General features: G+C 40.8%; 2 protein-coding genes across 5 annotated transcripts; both read left to right on the forward strand.

Moving 5' to 3' along the window:
* The first annotated feature begins 538 nt into the window (after positions 1 to 538).
* On the forward strand, positions 539 to 6,418 carry iqcg (IQ motif containing G). Of its 3 annotated transcripts, none has more exons than XM_052064828.1 (10): positions 539 to 703; positions 1,222 to 1,350; positions 1,446 to 1,474; positions 1,570 to 1,692; positions 2,309 to 2,393; positions 2,476 to 2,637; positions 3,716 to 3,790; positions 5,461 to 5,592; positions 5,675 to 5,764; positions 6,120 to 6,418. In XM_052064828.1, the coding sequence occupies exons 1-10, from the start codon at positions 698 to 700 to the stop codon at positions 6,231 to 6,233; spliced, it is 945 nt and encodes a 314-aa protein (XP_051920788.1). In that variant the 5' UTR covers positions 539 to 697; the 3' UTR covers positions 6,234 to 6,418. The 3 variants fall into 3 exon arrangements, with proteins under 3 accessions (XP_051920788.1, XP_051920789.1, XP_051920790.1); XM_052064829.1 differs by lacking the exon at positions 539 to 703 and adding an exon at positions 896 to 983; XM_052064830.1 differs by lacking the exon at positions 539 to 703 and adding an exon at positions 897 to 978.
* A 2,299-nt stretch (positions 6,419 to 8,717) lies between these two features.
* On the forward strand, positions 8,718 to 20,139 carry rnf144b (ring finger protein 144B). Of its 2 annotated transcripts, none has more exons than XM_052064835.1 (8): positions 8,718 to 9,087; positions 10,278 to 10,540; positions 11,292 to 11,396; positions 11,818 to 11,878; positions 12,987 to 13,194; positions 15,343 to 15,475; positions 15,552 to 15,641; positions 18,503 to 20,139. In XM_052064835.1, exons 2-8 carry the CDS (start codon positions 10,361 to 10,363, stop codon positions 18,659 to 18,661), a joined length of 936 nt encoding a protein of 311 aa, XP_051920795.1. In that variant the 5' UTR covers positions 8,718 to 9,087; positions 10,278 to 10,360; the 3' UTR covers positions 18,662 to 20,139. The 2 variants fall into 2 exon arrangements, with proteins under 2 accessions (XP_051920795.1, XP_051920794.1); XM_052064834.1 differs by having other exon boundaries at positions 8,719 to 9,087; positions 10,304 to 10,540.
* The last annotated feature ends 24 nt before the right edge of the window (positions 20,140 to 20,163 follow it).

Below are 20,163 nucleotides of genomic sequence, written 5' to 3' on the forward strand. Positions count from 1 at the left end.
AGTCTGCCTTTGACCTGAAGTCAGCTGGGATAGACTCCAACATATTAATTATGGTGATGATTGGTGACCATTTTTAGACATTAGATGATGACAGAATGTGACACAATTGCAAGCCAGGAAAATGATTTGTGGAAAAAACAGTCCCTGTCCATAAATAATGAGAGTCAATAAAATGTGCTGAGGGTGATGATTAAAAACGCATTAACCACTGCGGTTTTCAGGAGGAATTTTACTACTGACATAATTTTTTACACAACCTTAGTAAATCAGAGCCAATGTTCAGCCCATTCAACAGTCACTTAAAATTTTTAAAATCTCACAAATAATGTCACAGACAACCTATTCTCGCTGACTGACTTGTATTTGAGTTGTACTCGTTGTTGTTAGTGTAGTTGTGTTCGTGTCAATAAAGTTTTTGTTCAATTTCAATCTTACTGCTTGTTTATGCGCTTTTGGGTTAGACAGTGCAAAGAAACGTGGGTCTTACTGTCATACTTCAATTACACACAATAAATATCACTGTCTGGCCTTCCTCTGGTGTATGCATGATATGTATAATAATTTTAATGTACAGTATTTGAATTTCATTTTGAGTGGGCAGTTCTGTCACGTGACAGGTACGTTTCCTTAGCAACTCAAAAACTCACCCAATGTATGACTGTTGACGGTGTTTGTGACACCTCACACGGATTATGTTATGGAGGTAAGTGTCTGTTTTTCAATATTATACTATGATTGAGAAATACAAGTATGTTGAATTGACGATTTCTCTCGCACCCTACACGACCGGTGACGACGAAAACACTTAACAGTCTTTCATGTGTTTTCGTATTTACTTTCGTGTTCAAATTGGGATAATCTTTGATTAGTTGTTTTTCAATCATTCAATTACAGTGATAGCCAAATATCCTTTTTTTTCTCGCTATACTTTTTCTTCGCTGTTGGGCTGAGCGGAATCACGTGTTTCACTGCCTCACTGTACGGTTTGTTCTATTTTGACGATTCCTGGTTAAAATAATAATAATAATATCCTTGATGCTAGCAAAGATTTTAAAAGAAAACTTGTGGTTGCCCAGGTTTGTTTCCTTGACTGCACTACTATATTTGTCACCCCAGTTCCTCTTATTAGCTGCCCTCCAGTGTCTCGAGTTGGGAATGCATCAGACTTAACTCGATCTGTAGGTGGTCATTCTCACTACAGAATGGATATATGTTCTGCAGATGTATGTATCCCATATCCAGAGTCTCAGGCTTTCGGCTGTACTGGAGGAATGTTCAGACCAGCTGGACATTCTAGAACACGCTCTGACCATCCAGATTCACAAGGAGTGCAGCACGGAAAAGTCACAGGTGACTCTACTGAACGCAGTACAAGTTGAGAACGCACCCTGAATGATGTGAATTTTGACATTGATTCCGTATTTTCTTGGGGCGTTTGCCTGTAGGCGAGAGTAAAAAAGGTGAAACGAGATTGGTAAGTACCAGCAAAGTCGATGGCCATTCAGTCGATCAGGATTTGACCTGGAGTCAGCTTGTGAACCCTGCTGTGTTTTTTTTCTGTCTGTCCAGTCACTATATCTCACAGCAGGTGTCCAAGTTACAGGCGGAGCTAGAAGACAAACACAGCTTCACCTGTCTGCTTCAGGTAGTGGATGGACAGGACCAGGAGAAGAATGCTGAGAGCAACAAAAGGTTAATCAACACGCCATGAAGTGAAAATGATACATTCTAAATAACCATTAGAAAAAATATATAATATACTGTAATCCAATCATGATGCAGAACACAATGCACTCTTTAAAAAAAGCACCAAAAAATCTCTGAAACAGCAAAGCCATGAAAGATGAACCATGTTATTGCAAGGGATTTCTGTACATGTTATTTATGTTGCACCAAATCACACTAGAGTTTGTTTCAGGACACTCTACACATGGAACAGGTCTAGATCCGCACTCCTCACTGACATCAGATATTTAGCATTTTATACAAATTGGTTCTCTTGTCATAATTTCTTGATTGTTGCTGTCTTTGTTTGGATTTGGAAAATAAGACATTACAGCAAACACAATCGCTTTCACCCCAGGGTCGTTCTGTGCTGCCGTCATTAATAATTCATGGTTCTCAGCATATACAGTCAGATTAAAAAAAAAATTAAGATTTTGTAGTCGGACTTGTGAACGTTGCTAAAGTGATTTCATGGGAAATACAGGTGCCCATTTTTTTGTTTGTTTTTTTTGTCTGGGTAGCGTATTCCTGAATGTGTTTCATCAGTTAAGATAAAGTGTGTTATTTGTCTTGTTGCTCCCAGAGAGGCAAAGAGGGAGATGGAAAGGAGAAGACGTACACTTCCAAAGCAACAGGGGACGCTCCAACAGAAAGCCGATCAACTGAAGGTGACCCGTCAAATCTCAAGAATCATTGGTTCACTCTTTTTGAGCATTTGGTTGATATTGTGAATAAATGCATTTCCATCAGGAACTGCAAACATTGCATGACGATCTCAATGATCGGCTGCACAAACTGATTGAATCGAACGCCGCAAGAAAGGATCTTGAGGATAGAAGCACTGAGCAGATGCTTCAGAAAACCCAAAATGAGATGAGTGAGGCAGAGAAGCGACTTGAACACAAAGTTGAGGTAAGCGTAGCAGTCATTCCGATCCCCAAAAGTGCCAGAGTCCTGCCCGAGTTCCTCAGCCTACTTTCCATCCATCCACCTATCTATCCGTTTTCTGTATGCAGCTCATCGTCACGATGGTCCCAACTGACCCCTGAGCCTATGCCGGGCCACTTTGGGCCAGCCAATTGCAGGGCACATACAGACAAAAAACAATTCATACTCACGTTCACACCAAAGGGCACTCAAGTCTTCAATTCATCTAAAAAAAAGTTCTGGAATGCGGGAGGATCCCGGGGTTACCTGCAGAAAACCCACACAAGCACGACATTAACCAAAATAAATGCAGTGCCAAATTGAACCAATAACATTATTATATAAACTAATTGACATTATTCTCCACCAAAAATGTTTTTATTCAAAAGCTTACCAAGCACTTCTCAACAAATACTAACTTGAAGAACAAAACAAGAGAATATAAGTGTTCTTTCAAAGACCAAAATAAGCTTGACAGTCAAAACACCCCATGTACAGTACTTAACACAGGAACTGAAAAGACATTTTTCACAGTCCACTGGATTGAAATAAGACCAAACACCAACGGTTGTAGATACTAATATTCCAGTGAGAATGTTTTAGTACATGTATTTAATTCATCAAAAAGTCATCTGACATATTCTGTGTCATTACATTTGCTTGGTCATTTCAATGGCCACTGAAATATTATTTCTGACTGCCCTATGTGGAACACCTTGAATCTTGTCTACTTTTATTCTAGCTCTGAAGAATTCTGGCTCCTTGTTGTAAATAATAATCATAAGGATAATAATAATAATATAATAATATTAGCCAAACCGCTAGCCAACACATCTACTTCAGAGTTCAGAGGCTCTGCCCTCCTGCATGGAATGCCTGCATGTTGTGATTCACTGACCAGCTTTATTGTCCTGCATTCTTTATTTTGTATTTCACTTCAAAAATGCACTCACAAATCTGAATAAATTGCAATTTGTACATCAATGTAATGTATTTCTACATGTGAGCCCAAGTGAAATGTATTCCAAAATTTGGTCTCTCTCTCTCTCTCTCTCTCTCTCAGTTGCTGAAAGACCATTTGTTACTGCAGGAAAGAGTTCATGAGGAATCAAAGATTTTTCTGAAAAAACAAAATGCGGTTGGTATTACAAAAAGTATTGAACAATTGTTACAATACATCTTTACTTATATAGCACTCTCACAACAGCTGAAGCTTTAACAAAGCAATTTACAGAACACACAACATAAAACATGGACAGTCATACAATTGTAACAACTACTCCTGCAAACGCCTTGTTGTTTGAAGCAGTTTTAGAAGAAAGAGGAGAGAATCATAAGTTTCATTTCACCAGTGGATCAGAGACATCATGCTCAAAACATGCATGACGTCGGACACGTCTGTTAGAAGCTAAGTTTGAACGTAAACAAGAAGCTTTTGTGTCCATTTACGAAAAGAGATTGGTTCACTTCTCCTGCCCTATTTAGATCCGCTTCAATTCCAAGCGGTGACTCTCAGTTCTGACCATGTGTCGCCCTCCGCATCGACGCTCCTCTCTCGTCATCCTCAGCTACACCAGTCATCCACTATGCTGAACAAAACGGGGCTGTGAAAAATTACTGCCGCAAAAAATACAGTCGCCCCAGAACGGTCAAGCGGTGGCAGTCAAATCGCGCCGATATTACCCTCATCCATACCTGTCAACTTTTCGGAGCGGCAACCTGTATAAACTATCAAAAAAATCCTTATAAAGAGCAAAAAATCCTTATAACATACCAGTGCATTTTATATGTCAAAATAACGGCAGAAAAAAAAGCCCACGAAATTTTCAATGATATTTATTGTAATTCTCCATAATACAATGAATGTCTGGTTAATGTCTAATCATCATTCTACTTAGTGGCATTAGTGTGTTCAGAGTTGTAATTCCAGCGTTACTTTTTTCGCCAACTCCAAATGCTGATCCATCGGCTCGAAGTTACAGCATCCATTCATAATTACTTTGCACTGCAGTAATGCTGTCAGTGTCTCTGGTGGAAGCGATTTTCGGAAATGTGTTTCCTTGTAGAACTTGCTTGTACACTACCGAAGTATGCAATTAATACTCTGCTGTTTTCAACTAGGAAACACGTGATTTACTGGAAAGTTACCGGAACTGAAAGCATTTGAGTAGACTAGCACAATTCTGGGCAAAAGCAAACAGAACTACCTGTTGGGGGAAATTTTCAGAATCCGTTTGATTTGTGCGATACGGCCATATACGTAAGATTCACCACAAAATCCGTATGAACTATGGCTAAACCGTATGAGTTGACAGGTATGCTCATCACAATTAGTGCTGGTACACACGTCCGTCCAGAAGGCGCAACCATCAAGCACAGATTCTCCTCCTTCGACGAATGTTGTGGCCAAAACGCTGAAAACAGTCCACAATGGGTCCGCACAAAGGACAACAAACACCATATGACAAAACAACATACCAAAGCAGAACTCTTGAAGAGCTCTTGCAGACGGCCGCCAACTGTTGCCCCATCTTGGATTATGCCACGAGTACGCAGAGTCATAGTCCTTGCCATGAAATATTTGCTTTAAAAAACACTCCATCGTTGATGATCGAACAAAGAAAACAAAAGAGCTTATTTCAGTTTGTGCAATTGTTTCTCAGGAAATGGCAAATGACAATCACATGATTTATATGAATAATGATCTGAGAAACATCTCACTCTTTGCTAAACATTCAGTGTCACTTCAATATCAAATCAAATACTCCGACAGTCCTCATCCAACGCACAAGATATATGTTCTTGCAGGAGTTACAAGAGCAGCTGCTACAGTGGCAACAGTGCACTGAGCAGAACATGCAAGAGAAGGAGCAGCATCTCTCCCGCACTCGCTACAGGAGAGCAACAAATTTGGAAAAGTTGACGGCAATGCAGAAGAAGGTAAACAGCTGCCAGAGTCTCCAATGCAAAGTGAGAATGGACATGAGTATGTGCGGGTGGGCTTTTTGTTTGTTTGTTTTAGTACAGCGAAATGGAGGAGGTGGTGAAGGAGGAAAGGGAGGAGGAGGAGAGACTGCGCCAGCTGGAGGTTAGGAATAAAGCTGCTCTCAAGGTAACATTTCATTCCTTTGCTTGCGCGAGTTTCCAACCACATTTCAAATGGTCGGCGCGGGTCGGGACGTTGTGGTGTTGCTGCGTGTATGCAGCCATGTCAGTTTTGGAGAGAGAAATTTCTTGGGGCCAACATAGAGATGCTTGTTTGTACTCCAGGTGGAGCAATAGCACCCCCTAGCGCCACCTCATCGCTTGCGTGCATAAAGAATACTGTATAAAGAGTTCAAAGTTCCTCGCTTGCCAATCCCAGTGTGGAAACAAACTATATCTGTTTACTGTTTCAAACTGTACTGTGGAAGACGTTTGTGGAAATATAACATGGTGTGTTGACCCGCGACGTTTGACCCTCATAGATGCAGTCTTGGTGGAGGGGCTGCATGGTCCGCAAAGGCTTCGGCATTTATCGGAAAGCAGAAGAAAAGAAAAGCAAGAAGAAAAAGGAAGGAAAGAAGAAGAAGAAGAAATGAGTTGTATTCCTATGTATTCCCTCTTATGTCCTTCTTCACATGAAGACAACAAACAGTCCATTCACATTTGCGGTTGTTGAACTTTGAACAAAAGTGGGGAAACGTGCTGTATTTGAATGTGCGTGTTCTATCATGAAATGCAGTGTAAATTTTAAATAAACGGCCTTTTGACATTTTTATCTAGATTTGCAGCGTAATTTTTAGATAAATGACTTTTAGGCATTTTTTAAGGCATTTTTATCCAGATTTGCTTCAAATTTCAATGGGTTTTTCAAAAGTTGATGACAAAGGAATCAGTGATGTGATCTCAACCCAATAGACAACTCTCTTTCTCTTAAAGGAACATTACCTCTTGTTTACTGTAATTTTAATTTTAAACAGACACACCTAAAAAGTATTACAGATGAGAAAGTGGAGTCAAACCAAAATTGCTACTTTCAAATCACAAACTCATCCATGATGTGCTTTTAAACTCAAGCATCATATAGACATTCAAATATTGTGGCTGCTCTCCAAAAGAGAAAATAATACACAAAATGTGTTACTACAAAAAGACTACGTACCCCAAACCTACAGACGCTTTGAGGACATTTTAAGGCAATTTACATGAACATACGGTTGGTGCAGTATTCATCCTCAATGTTTAAATGTGACAAAGAATTTTTAACCCTGAAGAACCCCAAAACCCTTTTCTTCTTTGGAAAATGATGAATTATACATTGAATGACTGCTATATGTTCACTGAACGCCAAAATATGTTTTTTCAAATATTTAATGCTTTAATCCTAATTTACGATTGGGGCAAAATTGGAACCTTTGGGATTTAAGGGTAGCATTTGAGTAGCAGAATTCATAGGGGCCAAATTTGACCCTGTGGGTTCTCCAGGTAAAAATGTTTTTCTTTTTTATATATTTTTCATTTTATATCTGACAATTTTCAAAAGGTAGAAATAGACTCACTACGGTGCATGCATGACATTGGCATGCGTAAAGTACGTTTGCCGCAAGAACTTCCCTTGCGGAAGATTGAGTTGACAGCACATGACGTGGGCAATTGGAGACCACCTTGCACCCACGACTATGCGTTCACGAACCCCCAATTGCTTTTGTCAGAATAACTGCAGGTTGGATTCTTGTCATGGATTTTCAATTGGATTGAGATTCAGACTATTTGCAGTCCCTGACAGTGACTTTATGTGTCATCTTTCAAGGAACGTTTTCACACTTTTTGCTCCATTACTCAATGCATAATCATCTTGAAAATTGATTTCATCATCCCCAAATGTCCTTTTAATTGATGAGAGAAGAAAAGAGTCCAAAATGTCAACGTAAACTTGAAATTGTAATGACAACCATCTCCCAGTCCCTATCCTGTCATGCAGCCCCATATCATCAATGATTACTGTGGAAATGTGAATGGTTTTTTTTCATGCATTTTTTTTCATGAAACTCATTGGAACGGCACCAAACAAAAGTTCCAAATCACTGAATAAGACTTTCATTCAGTCATCCGCAGTGCACGCAATTGGTTTTCCTTAGCCCATTGTCACCTTGCCTTAAGTTTTCTGTCTTGATTCTTCGATATCTTCCTTCACCCGAACATCTTGAATTTTGAATGAAAAGACTCAACTCAACTCTGGAACAGATTTGTCATTTGCAGCAAAGGGGGCGAAGTTCCTCGAAGGCAGCACAAGTCGTGTTGCCTCTCAGATCGAAAACCCCACCCTCGCACCCACGCTGACCACTTTCTATTCACAGGATATACAAAATACAAGTGACGTATCAGAAAAACATTACTCCTTGTTTGCATGTCGCGCTTCCTAGCCCAGCCCACCGATATGATCCTCAGTGGACACCTGGAGGCCCAAACATCTTCCGGTGCAAACAATGGATACCTTGTTAATTCAATGGGTAGATTTCGCATGAGTTGAGACACTGTAACAAACTGAAGGACATCTTGTCATGCTGCCCTCCCGAAGTTGAACCTTCCTGTCACCACATTTTAAAAAGTAATTTTTAATGAACATTTAGTGTTCATTATATTTAGAAAGTTACAATTTGAGATGACTTTAGTTTTGTGTCATGTCTGTGATCTTTTTTTTTTCCTACAAAATTAAACCACTGAATGAGCATCCTCCAAAACTGGTAATTCCATATTTTTCCCAAGGTACCAGTGTACTCTGGAAAGGCTGCTCTGATGTAAACTGCAACTAAAGTTTGGATGACAATTATTCAAAAACTTGTAATGCACATGTTAGCGTATGTGCAATATTAATTGCAAGAGACAGGACGCGTTTCTTCATTTTTGAGGGAACGCAGTTTTTTGTCTTCCATTTTCACCTTAGGGGCTAGGTACTTCTGATTGGGATCTTGATTAGAGTAATTGTCAGACTGAGGTCATGGTTGTATTCCCTCCTGTTCCCGTAAAAAAACCCCAAATCATATGATTACGTTTTTGTTTTGAGAGTTCAACAGTCTTCGTCTCTTCACGCCGCCATCTTGGCAAACTAGTCGGAAGTTACCGACAAAAAGCGAAAAAAAAGCTGCAAACGCAGCATCCGTAGGCTGCGACGATGACGAGAAGCGAAGGGCGGCGTTCCAAAGTGTTTTGTCTTTCGCTTCTGAACTGTTGACAACATCAAAATGTTGAGAGGGTGGTGAAGGGAACGACTTATTACGACCACCGAGGAAATATTGGGACTGGTGGAGCGAACGATAGCGTCATACGAGGAGCAACTTTATCCAACGAAGAGGAGACCTGCGAACACACGTGTGTCGGTGCCAGTGTGGAAAAAGCACTGCGGCTGTGGCTCGTGACCCACGCAGCTCCTTCCTCGCGCCGTCCGCACGCAAGGTAAGCGGCTGTGCTCGTCACTACACGGAAGCCCGGTATTGATGTTTACGCTTCGTCAGTTTTTCGCCATCGATGAAAATAGAAACTTGAAGCAGATGTTTCAGATCTCCTTTTATGGAGCAATACTAAGCTGTCCTTAGTAATCTTGAATTATATTTTACTTAAGCGATCATTCAAAATTCCAAATACTGTTGGTGCGAACCTGTGTGGAATAGGTTTCGGTCGCGTTTTCATTTTAGATAAAACATTTTTGCCCAGCCGTGGTGAGTGGGAGCTGCCTTGGAAATTGTCTGTAATCTCCCATTTGCCTTCTTGCAACAAACACGGACTGTCTGTTGAAAGTAGAGGTAGATTTGATTCTTGGAATGCCACCAGGACGACTGCAATTCACTGATTCCATGGGTCAGTCGCACACCTTGTATACTCAAAGGAATTCCACAACAAGACGGTCAAGTTTGACAATAAGTGGCAAGAATCTTAGAGTTCTTATCTTTGGAGTTTAGTGTGGATTCCATTTTGCATTTTTGATATACAGTCCACAACAGAGAACCTCCAATGAGAAATATCAAATTGTAATTTGTTTTCCCGTCTCAAGGGGAAATTCAACTTCGACATTTGAGTATAAACCAGATCACACACATGTAGGTTTTCAAGGAGGAATTGGAGATTTGGGGTCCAAGTTTGCATGTTCTCCCTGCGCTTGCGTGGGTTTTCTCTGGAAAGTGCACTTCCTTCCCCATTCCCAAAACACACGTTTTCAGTAGGCTTGAGCTAAGGGATGATAGTTGCCACACCATAAGTGTTTCTTCATTGGTGCCCATTTGGGCCGCTTAAGCGTCAACTATTGTGACCACAGAAGGCACGGTTCTTCTTTTATACCATGGCAGGAAATGGTCAGTTAGCGGCTCCACTTATTCTACAGTAGTCATTTTGACATCTTCAGGCATGCAGAAAGGATGCCTGAACACTCTCACTCCCCTTTATCCTGACCCAAAACAATAACAGTCCGTCAGTCATCCAGAACTTCATCCGTTGGTAAATAAAACTGTTTGGAAATTGGTCTCAATATGTTTTGAGCCCACTGCCAAGGTTTCTGTTTGTGAAATTGGTTCGGGGGTAACCAGAATATGTTTTGAATAAATATGAAGAAATAAGAATAGAATTTTGTGCCGTTTTCACTAACATCCAAGCTACTCCCCTCCACCTCCGTCTGCAGAAGAGGAGCTAGAAGCAGCGTGACGCCGTCATACATCTCCCATCACCTTATTCCAGCATGACCAGCACAAGTTCCACGCCAGGTAGAGGGGCTGAGGATTCAGAACCAGGACCATCTACCTCCAGCGACAGGGACCATCAGTCCGGTCCTGATGTTTTCTGTAAGCTATGCCTCTGCCAGCATCCACCCGCACTTGCCAGGACACTGCACAGCTGTGCATGCATCTTCTGTACATCTGTAAGTAGAACTGAACATCTTTACGAATACTTTTTTTGGAGGGCGAGGGGGGCATTTCGGACCACACAGGAAACCTAACTATTTTTTTGGACTGTAGTCATTCGAGACAAAGAATTGTGCCTCCATGATATATTTAGACTGAGGAAAGTGTGTGCCCTCTGCTCGTACTGTTGTCACAACACACCAAAGAATATGAGACTGTCGCTCTCAAAGTCAGAGGCGCCAGCCTGTTCATGATCTTCGAGAGACAGGGTCTGCTCTCACCTAATTGAGGTACAAAGGTATAATTCTAAATTGTTTCCTGTCATGAACGCAGAAGCCTGAGAATGCCTTGTTCATCTATGTTAGGAGAGCCAATTGGACTTGAGAGACGGTCTAAAACTTGGGTAACTCTGTTTGACGAATGCTGTTTTTTCGAGCTCAGTTTGGGGAACATGACTTTTTTGTGTGTGTTTTATAATAAGGCAGATGATTAAATCTTGAATGTTCCTCAATAACAGACATTCTGTGACATGCTTTATTATATGTTCCTCAAATCAATCTCCCAATTGCGCAACTCATTGCTTGCACAGTCCCAACTAAGCTTCCGTAATTTCATGCTTGAGTCACATCACTTTGAAGTGCTTGATGCTTTCTCATGGAGTATTTATCTGAACCGTCAACTTAACATGCATGCACATTGTCATTGAAAGAAGAGTGTCTTGCTCTATTGAATATAATTATTCGGGCTGTCATATTTCTTTCCGTCCAGTGTCTGCAGCAGTATGTTCAGCTGAGCATCAAGGAGGGTGGGGGTGCGCCCATCACCTGTCCTGATATGGCTTGCAAAAACACTGGGGTGCTACTTGATTCTGAGGTATGCCTCTTCATTCAAAACATGGGAAGCTAAAATGAATGCTTTTAAATGTGTGAATAAAGCTGTCTATACTTTAAATTTCATTGTACCCTTTACTTCTGATGAAAGAAAAGTGACGCGCGGTAGTTGACCAGCAGAGGCACGGTCTAAAGCGAAAGTAACCAAACCGTTAAATACGATATATGCAGTATGACCGACATAGGCTGATTAGCTTCAAATGGTGTGGACAAGATTATTTTGGTTTGATGTTGACCGGTTAAATTGATCTTTCTTATTCGAACATGAGGTGATATCCATAGTCACAGAGAAGCATGAATTTTGATTAAATAGAACACTTTAAAATGGAATGATTTTAAATGCATTTCACGTGTTCCCGTATGTAGTTCAAATATAAACAAGGTTGTTCTGTCTTTGTTTCCAGATAGCCGAATTGGCCTCTGCTGATCAGATTAAGCTGTATGAGCGCTTGAAGTTTGAGAGAGGTGGGTATTGTATTGTTGTGCAAGTGCGCTGACGCCAAGCAACAGGCACGGGGCTATTTGAGGTCGCACATTAGCTGGAGGCTACACCACGTAGCACCACTGAACATTCTTGGAACATTGCATTAGAGCTGGCTGATTTTTGCCCCCCCCGCCCCCCTCTCAGCTATTGCCCTAGTCTCCTGGAGGATACAGAAACTTTATTCATCCTCAAACTACCTAGTCAGAAATAAGATCAAACTACATTGATGTGAGTGGAATTTGCATTTTTTGGTGTGCCATTGGGTGGAAAAATTCTGTTTTGAATAATACTGTCAGAGAGCCCCTAATTTAATACATTATATGATTAGCTTCCGCCCATAACGGCTGCCCTTATTCATATGGCTAATGGACTGGAGCCAATTCCAACTGATTGTGGATTAGAGGAGGAATACACCCTGGTTTGGTTGCCAGCCAAGCATCACAGGACAATATTTATTCACTGTTATTAAAAAAAATGTGACCTTCGTCATAATCTTTCTTGTTGTGGTTGATAGTTTGCAATTAAACAAGATAAAATCACTCATCAGTAATAATCTCTCAGTATGATTTGGGGCATTTTTACAGACTTCAACTACAAGTAATATAATAAGCGTATTGTTAAATCTAGAGTTGACAAATATACATTTTTACACAGCAAATTTGATCTGTCAATAAGGCACGTAGTTGTACTCATTGTGGGATATGAATGTGTGAATTAGCTCAATAAGTTATGCAAGTCACTTCCAAAATGTAAGATGTGTTCTTATCTACTGTCATGCCAAGTAATAAAAAAGTCATGGATGTGTTATACCATTTTTGCATTCATTTTGAGTTAAACAAAAAAATTAAAATTAAAAAAAGAACAACCCCACACCAAAACTGCTGTTTTGTGGGGGAACTGGAACCGATTAATGGCCTTTCAATTCATTTCAATTGGGAAAATGTATTCGATATGAGAGTAAGTGTCCTTCCAAGCTCGGTCACGGAAAAAATGCCACTCGTAATTCAAGGGAACCTTGCAGGTGTACATGTAACATAACCTTAGGCATTCTAAGCGTATTCATTCGAGTATGTAATGTGCTCTTCACAGGAGTGAAGCTGGACCCGAGTAAAACCTGGTGTCCGGTGCTTGATTGTCAGGCCGTGTGCGACGTGCCACTGAGCTCTGAGGGCCAGCCCTCCGCTGTGCCATGCCCAACATGTCACACCATATTCTGCTCCGGCTGCAAAGGACCCTGGCAGGGGAGCCACACCTGTCCTGAGCAACAACCCATGAAGTCACACTTTGGTGAAAGCAGGTCAGTCCGACAGGCGCGGAATTTGAAGTGCTGTGTATGGTAGGAACCATACAGCGGTGCAGGACAAATGAATTGCAACCAAGTTTCAAGACTTTGCTCTGTTGACTTGAGACTATTCCCAGCAGTTAGTGCGTCTTTTTATCCATATCGAACCACCCTGCTTCGACTTTATTTTAGCTCGCTGAGCTGCGCCTCTGCCAGACTGATTGATGTCACTTGAGTCATATTGTGATTCCATTGCGTTTGAGCCTAAGGGAGCAAGAGTGTGTGTGTGTGTGTGTGTGTGTGTGTGTGTGTGTGTGTGTGCGCGCGTGTGTGCCCGCCCATGGCCAGACTACTCACTGTTCAGAAGGAGCCTGTTTACTGCAGTGAAGCACTGCAGTTTGATGAAACAGGAATTAATTTAGCTGGTCTAGAACAAATACTTGGACAATGACAGAGTTTTTATGGTACCTCATACAACACAAGTGTGGCCATATTCAGCTGCCAAGCCTTATTTTTAATACCGTGAAAGTTTCACAATGACTGCTTTATGTCTGGTACCCATAGACATCACCAATTTCTGCGTTTCGTCCCTGATGACGTTATATGCTGCAATAACCACCAGATTTCAGTTGATAGAGGTTTTAGGCCGAATTGAATTTACATGTCGACCTTGGCCAAATCATTGCGCGCTATTTGTCCACGTCACTAAACGTCATACTTTGTGCGCATGCGTGTCACATCATTGACGGATTGTGTTCTCATTAGAAATTGCATTTGTATTTGATATATAAGTACATAAAAAGATCGGATTTAACTAAACATCCGAACTGGGAATCGGTGTGAATGTCGCCTTGTTAGCAGTGTTTGGAAATTAAATTTTCCACACAAACAACTTCAAAGTTCACCCCCCCCCCCAAAAAAAAGCTATTTTTGTGTTGCTGTGAGCTATTACCCTCAAAACTCTGGGATTTCCTCATTGCCTTGTGAAAACCAAAAGGCAGATTCTGTACTCCTTATATAGGTACTAACAAACTTATAAGGCTGTGTTTAAAAAAAAAAAAGACGATGATTTATGAAATGGATTTTCCCTTTCATAGCATAAATGGATCCTTTTAATGTCTCTTTTATCAATAAATTCATGTGACTTCTTGTATCGCGTGAGATCTCGTCACCGTGCGAAAGTAGCACATGAAAACAGCATGGCAGAAGCACTGAAATCAGCATTAACAAGCTAGCGTGGAATTTTGGAGGTTTAAAAAAAAAACCTCACAGACAGCAATGAACTGCAACTTTGTGAGAGTCACATGAATGTGAATGTCATGAGTTTACAATGTGATTTTGCCACACTTCATTCACACATCTTTTTCTGTATTTGGAATTGATTGAAATGATTATTTATTGTTTTGATCTGGTCATAATTCATTTAACTGCATCAAGTTCAATTCTTATTGTAAGGATTCCGATGTTCACTAAAGTGTCATGGTAGAGCAAGAAGTTTCTATTTGCAGCACTACCTACGAGAATGTTTTCCGTTCAAAACTAAAATTGTGAGTGCGTGAAACCGAATTAGGCCCTTGTGAATTGAATCAAACTGAATTTGGAAATCTGAATCGATACCCTGCCCGATGAACTATCCTTCCGATTTGTCGCCAACCAATTGTAGAGTCATGTTAACTGAGTGTAGGAAAAAGACCGATTCAAGTGAAGCATGTAAAACGTTTTATTTGTTCAGGTCCAATGAATCCAATTATAATGTAAGTGTGAACACGCTTCTGAAACTGTCAATGTAAATCGTATTCAGTCTGATGTGCCCTGCCCCTGTTGTGCGATTGACAGGTGAGTCAAGAGTGTAGGCCACCTCTGAGCAGATACGATTGCCTTTATGGAGAGGTAGATGTTCTAAATCTGCTCAGACATTGCCAATGCGCCAAGCTCAGGGTCCTCCCCCGTAGCGGTGTGCTTTTATTGCGTGCTTAGAATTCCACCGTCATACCTCCGACCCCCAAAATATCGAACAACATGAGCACTGATCCGACACTGTGCCACTAAATAAAGGTCTTACAATTGACATACCCATGAGACCTCCATGACTTGCTCTTCTGAACTCTCCCCCACTAATCTCTTGTGTCTCTTTCGAACATCATCTGCGGGCATCGCCTGCAGCAGCGACTCTGATTCGCCCATTAAACAGTGCCCGATGTGTGGCATCTATATCGAGCGGAACCAGGGTTGTGCACAAATGCTGTGCAAGAGCTGCAAACACACCTTCTGTTGGTACTGTCTGCAGAACCTGGATGTGAGTCTCGTTCCAAAATACAGAGCACTTTCTCAGGTGTCTTTCTTGTCTCAACATGTGCGTTTCATAATTGCAGAGTGACATTTTCCTCAGACATTACGACAAAGGGCCTTGCAGGAACAAACTTGGCCACTCCAGAGCCTCGGTTATGTGGAACCGAACGCAGGTAAGCAGCACAGACAAATATAATTGCCATTCAGGAATTCATGTTCAAACAAGGGCAGTAAGAAGAACAAATATTGAAAACAAGAACTTGAAGGGCCTGCGCACGGCAGAACCAGAGCGGCCTCTCCTTGAATACACTGATGCTAATCTTTTTACAGGTGATAAAAAAAAGCACACAACCTGTCCAAACTAAAAACAACAAACATTAAAACTTGATCCCAGGAGATGCAGTTGTGAGGAAATGCAACCGACAAAACACTGCAAACTCTGACCTGGCACAGTTTACCGAGATGATGTTCAATTTTCCAAAGATGTGTGCGCCACATTGGATTTCGGATTTGTTGTAAATTTTCATGTACAGTACTTAATTAGCCCTTCATCAGACAGGAATCTGAGATAATCGCACAAATCCCAAATTCTTGCCTTTAAGTGATATCGTATTGCCAACAAAACTAGAGTATTTAGCGGACCTCTTTCTTCCCGCGTCCTGTTGTGACAGTGCAACTAATTGAGGATTTGCTGTAGTTCAAATATTATGCAGAAGCTATGGTACAGTTACAGCCCCTTTTCGAATGCCATTGAAACCCCCGGGGCAGAGTGTGCAAAGTTGCACAAGCACAAGAGTGCGCTTCATCACTTCATGATTGGGTTACTCCCTAGCCTAACAGGTTACACAACCCACAAAGACATTTTTCTGTCTTCATGACGATTACATGCTATCTAACAACACCCATTTGATCATTTCACTGGCGTCCGAGGTTTACATGAGGACAAGGTTGCACACACTTTTTTCAACATGCAAGCTACTTATATATATATCATATAATCAAATAACCAAATCAAAATGACCCCCCTCCCCATTTTATTTCATTTATTTAAAACTAGACATATATTGGTGTACCTTGAATAACTGCATTAGTGTGTGTGTGTGTGTGTGTGTGTAGTATATATTTTTATATTTATATATATATATTTTTTTTAAAATATATTTTTCACTTATTCACTGCTGTAGACAGACAGCTATATCAATGGCATGAGATTGAGTTCATGCCATGAGCGCTACCGACACTGCCTGCACGATCCACTGGTACCTCACTATCTCTTAAATGGGAACCCCAGCTGTAGAATATCAATCTTGCCTTGATTTGGCTACTCTAACTTGATACTTGTATTTTTTGTCATGACAACAATAACCCCCTCCCAGGGCTCCAACACAGTGAGCTGTCCTGCAAATGGGAATGTTTGTCGAGTTGTCCTGGAGGAGCTGCCCTTTCCCAGTAACGGATTACAGTTGATTTTCTTCTTATTTTGTTATTGTGGTTCTTGCATAAAATCTCTGTTTGGCACTACACTCAAATTGCTTGTCACTATGGAAGGCGACACACACACACACACACACACACACACACACACACACACACAAATAGCGTGAACAGTGTGAAAGGATTGCATACTCAAAGCAACTTTTTGCAACAGCTGTTTTTATACCTTTACCGCAAGTTTAGGGGCATAAATGGAATTTGTTCCAAACTCGAATGCCGTGGGAGGGTGGAAACATTTTGGAGTGAAGACAGATGTTACCGGGCCTCTGTGTTCATCAATGAGCCGATGTGACGCTTTTGTATGAAGAAATTCGCAACACAATCAACCTCCAAGTCCATTTAAGACAACCATCAGCACAGTTTCTTCAGCTGGAATTAAAAACATGACTGGGCCATCCATTTCCTGATATCTTACAATTATAGCTCCTCACAGATAGCGTTACTGGCATTTTAGAGAAACGCATGCAACCATTCAAAAAACAGCATTTATGCTTTAGACTGTTTATAGGCATGTAGAATTGCCTTTAAAACAAAATTAAAACCTTACAAACGCCCATTCCAGCCTTGTACAAGCGGGTGAAAGAGGACATTCTGAAGGAGATAAGACATCTTATTTCATCCTGTCTGCTTGATAGTCAGATGTCTGTTTATATTTGTGATGTATGAATACTTAAGTGCAATATATTCATTGCGCTACATTTCAGTGCCAATAGTCAACATTCTTGAGCAATAAGATGCTTGCTCTTTAAAAAAGGATGAACTTGAATTATATGCTCCAATGCAGGGTGCCCATTAGGTAGATCCTGATCTACCGGTAGATCTAAGACAGGTCCCAAGTAGATCCGAGGAGTGTCGAGAAGAAAAAAAACAAACAACCATTTGTGTGTCTTTGTACATGTTAGTAATATATTTTTTGTGTTAGTATACACTGCACACTAATCAGTCTCATTTTCACTTAAAAAAATATTTAAAAAATAAAGTAAAGCAGGTAAATCTTATATTTGTGTGTGTGTGTGCGTGCGCGCGCCGGTAAGGGTAGATCCCGTGAGGTTAGTTGATCAAAAAGTAGATTTTCGATCCAAAAAGTTTGGGCACCCCTGCTCTAATGTCCTTGGTATCAGTTGGCATAGAAAAAAAACATAGATTCTGGTCAACTACATCGTTATAAAAAATGTTATGACAGGCCTAACAATAACAAAATAATCAGATAAGACATACAGGTAGGCTACACAATACAATGCAGAAAATGGAGGTCACCTTGCACACTCATTTTTGGGTGTGCATTCCATAAAAATAAAAAAAATGATATTGTTGACTTTTTGATTACTAGGCTTATTGGAATGAGCATCCTGGGCAGTGTTCTTTTTTGAACAGCCCAAACTCGTGGCTAATTTGCATGAAAATTCCCAATTTTTTAACCTTAAGACTGAAGAGTGTTTGAATTTGTCACTACGTATATGTTTACTTGATAATGTGATGTACCGCATATTTTAGTGTCAGTTTGTCAGTCTGACCATGGTTCCTCTATGTTGTCCTTCAGGTGGCGGGAATCTTGGTTGGGGTAAGCATTGTGATGCTGATTACCTCTCCACTCCTTTTGCTGGCCTCCCCATGCATCCTGTGTTGCCTCTGCAAGCCCTGCAGACTGAAGAAGAAGAAGAAAAAAAAGGAATTGAGTCCCGCAGACTCCTCCGCATAGCAGCTTTCCTGTTGGGCCCTGCACCAGCCTCAAGTAGCTTGGGGAATCATTGACTGCATCAGATCGGATGTGCACTCTGGTACAAAACCAAATGTGGGATTTGACAGTGATGGTGATGATGCCAACAGGTATGCATCATCAGCAGCTGAAAAGGATTCAGTGGGCCTCTTATAAGCAGAACTATATCACCACTGACTCATGCGCATTATGCCAGAAGAGTGGCAGTAAAGAGAAAGCGGTGAATTTTGCACTCATGCACTTCAACCTCCAGCTAAATGCGAGGTGCTTAAGTGCCTGAGTCTTTGCTGTGCCTGGTGCCGGGTTGCATTTGTTTTGCCGCCTTTTATCGTACGCTCATCACTTAGAATGTAAAGGTCACTAATAAGTCAGTAAGTAATGTCAAGCGGAAGAAGCAAGAAAGCTAAACTTTCCTGTATGCACCTTATTCTTATTCTTGTAGTGAAACAAGATAGGGCTTCAACCGTGCACAAAAATGTGTCCCACTGAAAATGTTTTTGTTTCCATGAGGCCCACGCTCCAGACTGGACTGAAGGATGTAAAGTAGCAGTCGCTTCACCAACAGTGACCCATTTCCCACAAAGTACATCCACACATTTTTTGCAAACATTTGGAAAGTAGTATTAGAAAAGAATGGCATTGAAGCAAATGAAAACCAACTGTAAAACAGCCCACACTGACTAGTCATAATGAGTGGAAGGCCAGTGCTTGTTTCTATTCAATGAGCCGGTACCACCTTGAGGTAAGGGCAGAGAATGACACCCCAAGTTAGTACTTAATGTAGTCAGCTCAGTAATTTTGTTTTGATTGACGTCATTGTAGAATTTCACACATTACAATGATAAGATGCAGACGATAGGAATTACGTGCTTTTTTTTTTTTTGGTTGGGCAAACTGGAAATTCTGCCACAATGTTAATCTAGGTTTGTCTTCTAATTCTAGCTGCTTGGTCTTCATGTGCCAGAGCAATTTTGCAAGCCTCTTGCTCTGTACTGGTATTACACTGAGTGGGTTTAGCGCGTGAGAATCGCCTGTAGAAAATCAGCCATAAAGCTGAGAAGAGAGGGATGACAGTGAATGAGTCTTCCATACAGCTTACTTGTTGGAGGCTCTTCTCATCATTGACCCCCCACCCCCTTTCTGAATAGTTTCTCCAAAGATGTTTTTCTTAAAAATCTAAGATTGTGGGATTGCTTTTTTTAACTACCATATCACTTGACCAAGACAAGCAGTTTGACCAATGGAGATGCATACATGCACGCATGATTTTAAAAATAAAATTCTGAAAGATTCAGTTGATCAAAATATATATTTTTTTATGCACTCTTAGCGCTGGTGGTTGGTTACTGCTGCTTTAAAAGATCATTGATATTTGTTCTATAACTGTATTAGGTAGATTATTTTTTTGGTGTTTCAGTATAACATGTTTTCTAAAATTGAAATAAAGACACTGCATTGAATGCGTTTTGTCAAGTATTTTCAAG

Source organism: Hippocampus zosterae, chromosome 5 (genome assembly GCF_025434085.1).
Source record: "Hippocampus zosterae strain Florida chromosome 5, ASM2543408v3, whole genome shotgun sequence".
Lineage (NCBI taxonomy): Eukaryota > Metazoa > Chordata > Actinopteri > Syngnathiformes > Syngnathidae > Hippocampus > Hippocampus zosterae.